Source organism: Corylus avellana, chromosome 2, assembly GCF_965113065.1.
Source record: "Corylus avellana chromosome 2, dhCorAvel1.hap1.2, whole genome shotgun sequence".
Taxonomy (NCBI): domain Eukaryota; kingdom Viridiplantae; phylum Streptophyta; class Magnoliopsida; order Fagales; family Betulaceae; genus Corylus; species Corylus avellana.
In genome coordinates, this window is record NC_142491.1 from 31136466 (window position 1) to 31141496 (window position 5031).

At 35.9% G+C, this 5031-nt stretch overlaps 1 protein-coding gene across 1 annotated transcript; it reads left to right on the forward strand.

Annotated features, from left to right (window-relative positions):
• The first annotated feature begins 701 nt into the window (after positions 1-701).
• Positions 702-4667, forward strand: LOC148587617 (protein FAR1-RELATED SEQUENCE 5-like). The gene is made up of 3 exons (XM_088512724.1): positions 702-1000; positions 1084-1259; positions 4537-4667. Exons 1-3 carry the CDS (start codon positions 702-704, stop codon positions 4665-4667), a joined length of 606 nt encoding a protein of 201 aa, XP_088368850.1.
• The last annotated feature ends 364 nt before the right edge of the window (positions 4668-5031 follow it).

Consider the following 5031-nt stretch of genomic DNA (forward strand, 5'->3'; position numbering starts at 1 on the left):
CCAGTAGACAAAACTACCTGCGGTAGTTTTGTCTACTGGCCAGGATTTATTCTAAGGGTTTTTTAACCCTTAGATGAAAATTACCGTGAAACTAAAGTGAACTACCGTCAATTAAAATAAATAACGTTAAGACTGTTTTTTTTTTTTTTTTTTTTTTTTTTCTTCTTCTTCTCTCTTTTGGTTTGTTTTTTTTTTTCTTCTCTCTCTTTTAATTCTCTGTCAATGAGTTGAAGCCCCACCTCAACTTGTGGACCCTAAACACCCTTGAACAACAGCCCTCGAATCCTATGATGTCGTCAAGTTTGCACCAATGGGAATCTGACCCTCTGTTTCCAACTATAGAGAAAGTCCAAAACTCTCCTGACAGGTTTGTTTTAGGGCTTTGTATTATTTTCATCTTTTTAGAAGTTATTATGGGATGTGTATTTTTTTTTTTTTTTTCTTTTTACTTAAGATTCAGTTTTTGCGTGAAAAGGTTCAATTTTTATTGGTTGTTTCGGTGAAAGTATGGATCTTAATGTGCCGGTGAATAATAGTGGCAGGAGATGTTCATGAATTTTTGTTCGAACATGCATACAATGAATAAGACCCGTATATATATATATATATATACACGTTTTAAGAAAGATTTTCCCATGCCACTGACCCGTGTGTATATATATATATATATTAACATTTTAAATTATTTTTTGAATAGTTATATGGAGGAGACAAACAAGAACAATGATCAAAATGTGGTTACTGATTATATGTCAAAGCTGGACATTGAGTTTGATTCTGAGCAAGAGGCATACAACTTTTATAATGAGTATGGACGAAATTATGGATTTAGTATTCATAAAGATTGGTGTCATAAAAGACAGGTAGACGGCGTGGTGACTTCAAGACAATTTGTATGTTGGAAACAAGGATTTCGAGATGAATGGGAGAGAGATGGTCAAAAAACATATGAGCAAGCTGAAACAAGGACAGGTTGCCAAGCACATGAAAATTCGACTTGGTAAGAAAAATAAAAAATATTATATACATAGTCTTGAGCTCAGTCATAATCATGCTCTTCATGTTCATGATGCCATCACAAAGGAGGATCTCACAAGCACAAGCATTGGAAATCAATTTGGCTGATGATAGTGGTAAAAAATTGAAGGATTCGTATGAGTTTATGGGTAGGCAAGCCGGTGGAAGAGATGTTCTTGGTTACACCAAGCAAGATCATAAGAATTACCTTCATAGCAAACGACAACGAGAGCTGATATATGGTGAGTTAAGGAGTTTACTTAAATACATGGAAAAGAAAAGGCGAGAAAATATTTCATTTTAGGGAAAAATTTAGTTTACCCTCTTGAAGTTTCAGAGGTTTTTCAATTTAAATCCCAAAGTTTAAAAATTGGCAATTTACCCTTCTAATGTTTCAAATATTTTCAATTTAAACCTTCTGTTACTAATTTCCGTCAAATTGGACGAAAATCTATAAAATTACGTAATTACCCTCAAGCTTTTTTTTTTTAATTTCCGTCCAATTTAACGGAAATTAGTAATGGAAGGTTTAAATTGAACATTTTTGAAACATTAGGGGGGTACATTGCCAATTTTTAAACTTTGGGATTCAAATTGAAAAACTCTTAAAATTTCAGGGGGTAAAGTGGATTTTCCCCTTCATTTTATTATGCATTACAATTAGATGCAGAAGAACATATAACAAATTTTTTTGGGCAAATGCGCGAATGATTATTGATTATAAGTTATTTGGTGATGTGGTTTCTTTTGTTACGACATACAGAACTAATAAGGAGTACTATTGACTGCTTGCAATATTTGTTGGGTTTAATCATCATAGAGAGGTTGTGATATTTGGGGCTACCTTTCTATACGATGAAACTATAGAGTCATTCCAGTGGTTGTTTGAAACTTTCTTTGAAGCAATGTCGGGGAAAAAGCTAAATAAAATCTTTACTGATTAAGATCCTGCAATGGCAAAGACTATCTCATTGGTGATGCCTAATACTTACCATCGATGTCGTAAGTGGCATTTAATGCAAAATGCTTTGAAACATATTGGCCATTTATTAAGAGATGAGAATGGGTTTAGAAGTGATCTTAATGCATGTTTTAAAGTTTGGAAAGAGGAAGAGGAGTTGCTCATTGCTTGGGATGCTATACTTCATAAGTACAATGTACATGACAATTCTTGGCTACAGCGTTTATTTGAAGTGAAAGAAAAATGGGCTAAAGTATATGTCAAGATGTCTTTTTCTGTAGGAATAAATTCTACACAAATAAGTGAAATTTTGAACTCTAGCTTGAAGAATTATTTATAGTCAGATTATGATATTGTAAAGCTTCACACATTTTGAAAGATTACTGAATGATAAGCACTATAAGGAATCGTTGGCAGAGTATAACTTAGACAAAAGTTACCAAAAATTAAAATCGTATCACCTATATTGGTACAAGCAGCAAAGATTTATACTTAACCCTTTTTTGAAGTTTCAAAAGCAATACGAAGAGTTCCAAGGAGCTTATGTCAAGGAGCATATCGAGAGAAACTCATCTCATGAATATATAGTGTCATTTTATGATAAGTAAACAAACTCTAAATAAACTCTACTTGAATTGCTTTGAATTGCATACCACTCTAGGTGGTTTGTATTGATATATATAATCATACAAGAGTCCTTGTTACAATGAAACTTACATATACAAAGATAAAGAGATAACTATTGAAGAGAATAGATAAGAAATGAAATTCCAATATACAAAGATAAGAGATAAGAGATGATAATGAAATCTAATTACAAATAATAACTACTTTGAATTATCTACAGGTTTTGAATGTGAGAGTCCCAGATTATCTTGTGTTCTAACATCCCCCTTCAAGTGCAACGGGGAAGCATGAACGTTGAGCTTGTGACATAGAAATTGAAAACGAGTCGCCACAATTGGTTTGGTGAGAACATCTACAAGTTGATCTTTACTAGGGATAAAACGAATCTGAAGACTTTTGTTGGCCACTCAATCTCGAACAAAATGGAAGTCAATTTCGACATGTTTGGTACGCGCATGAAACACTGGATTGACTACAAGGTATGTGGCACCAATATTGTCACACCATAGGGTTGGTGTGGTTGGGAGATTAATGCCAAGATCTCTAAGCAGAGATTTGATCCACATGACTTCAGCTACTGCGTTAGCTACAACCTTATATTCGGCCTTAGTACCTGACCTAGAGACAGTAGGTTGTTTTCTTGAGCTCCATGAGATAAGATTAGATCCGAGAAACACACAATAAGCACTAGTGGACTTTCGATCATCTGGGCACCCCGCCCAATCCGCATCTGCGAAGGCATCAATTGTGTATACACTATTTTTGGTTATAAGTAACCCATGAGTAATAGTGTGTTTAAGATTCCTGAGAATTCGTTTGACTCCTTGTCAGTGAAGTTTCATAGGTTTGTGCATGAATTGACAAACTCTATTCACCGAGAATGCAATGTCCGGACGTGTCAAGGAAAGATATTGAAGTGATCCAACAGTGCTCCAGTATAAGGATTCGTCTTCCATAGGATCGCCTTTGAAAGCCGAGAGAGTGATTGAGGATGACATGGGCGACGAAATTGGTTTCGCTTCATGCATGTTTGTGCGTTTCAGCAAGTCTGAAATATATCTCTATTGAAAGCAACATCCCTTTCTCAAGCTGTTGAACTTCAATTCCAAGGAAGTAATGGAGATTACCAAGGTCTTTCACTGCAAAATCTATTCGGAGTCGTTGAAGCAATTCTTCAATAGCTGCCACGTGAGAAGCTGTAATAATAATGTCATCCACATAGATTAAAATAAACATAGTAACTTCCTCAGTTTTAAAGATAAATAAAGAAGAATCTGCTTTTGAGGCCACATAACCCAGAGATATAAGTTTGGTCCTAAGGCGTGAGAATCAAGCACGTGGGGCCTATTTTAATCCATAAATGGCTTTGTTTAACTTGCAGATATTATGTGGTAAGGATGGATGAGCAAAGCCTAGCGGTTGACTCATGTATACTTCTTCTGATAGAAACCCATGTAAGAACGCATTCTATATATCAATTTGCTTGATGGGCCAGCTCCTTGAGTATGCCACTGAGAGGAGAGTCCGAATTGTCATTGGTTTCACAACAGGACTAAAGGTTTCTCCAAAATCAATGCCTACCTGTTGGTGAAAACCTTTTGCAACTAACCGGGCTTTATGTTGTTCTATTATTCCATCAGCTTTGCGTTTGAGTTTAAAAGCCCATGTACAACCTACCACATTATTGGTTGTGCTTGGATGAACAAGAGTCCATGTATTGTTGTTGAGAAGGGCATTAAATTCTACCCACATGGCATTTCTCCATTCTGAAGATTTCACAGCATTAGTAAAACATGTGGGTTCAGTTAGATTGGTGTCTAGAACCGAGATAAAAGCCTTCGGAAGGGGATACCGCACAGTCCCATCCGTAAGTTGCTTGGGCTTATAAATTTGGTTTTGTGCTCTTGTGACCATGGCATGTGTTCGTGTAGATGCAGGTGGTGAGGTAGTATCATTTCTCAACATAGAATCAGCATTTTCACTAGATGAAGTGTTCGGTGACGATAATGGTGATACTGGAGGACTTTCAGTGGAGGATGATGAGATTTGTGGTGATGAGTGAGTCTCGGGTCTAGGGATGGAAGGTGTATCCGTAGAAGAGGATATATTTGAAGATGGGGAAATTGACGTGGATTGAGTGGAAGGAGACGATAATTGTGAAAAAATTTGAACAGTGGGTAGTGGAGTGGAGGAATCGGATGTGTCTCTAGATGGTGAATTAAGAAAGGGGAATTGAGATTCATGAAAAGTTACATCTCTTGAAATATAGAAACGACCCGATTCTTTGTGAAAACAACGATAACCTTGTGTTGAGTACTGTACCCTAAAAATATGCATGGTGTAGAACAAAAATTAAATTTATGGGTGTTGTAAGGTCTATGATTGGAAAAACAGGCACACCCAAAAATTTTGAGAAAATTATAAAC

Coding starts and splice junctions, on each gene's coding strand:
- LOC148587617 (XM_088512724.1), top strand. CDS start 702: ATGGAGGAGACAAACAAGAACAATGATCAAAATGTGGTTACTGATTAT. Junction 1,001..1,083: donor GCACATGAAAATTCGACTTG/GTAAGAAAAATA, acceptor GCCATCACAAAG/GAGGATCTCACAAGCACAAG. Junction 1,260..4,536: donor ACAACGAGAGCTGATATATG/GTGAGTTAAGGA, acceptor GTGTTCGTGTAG/ATGCAGGTGGTGAGGTAGTA.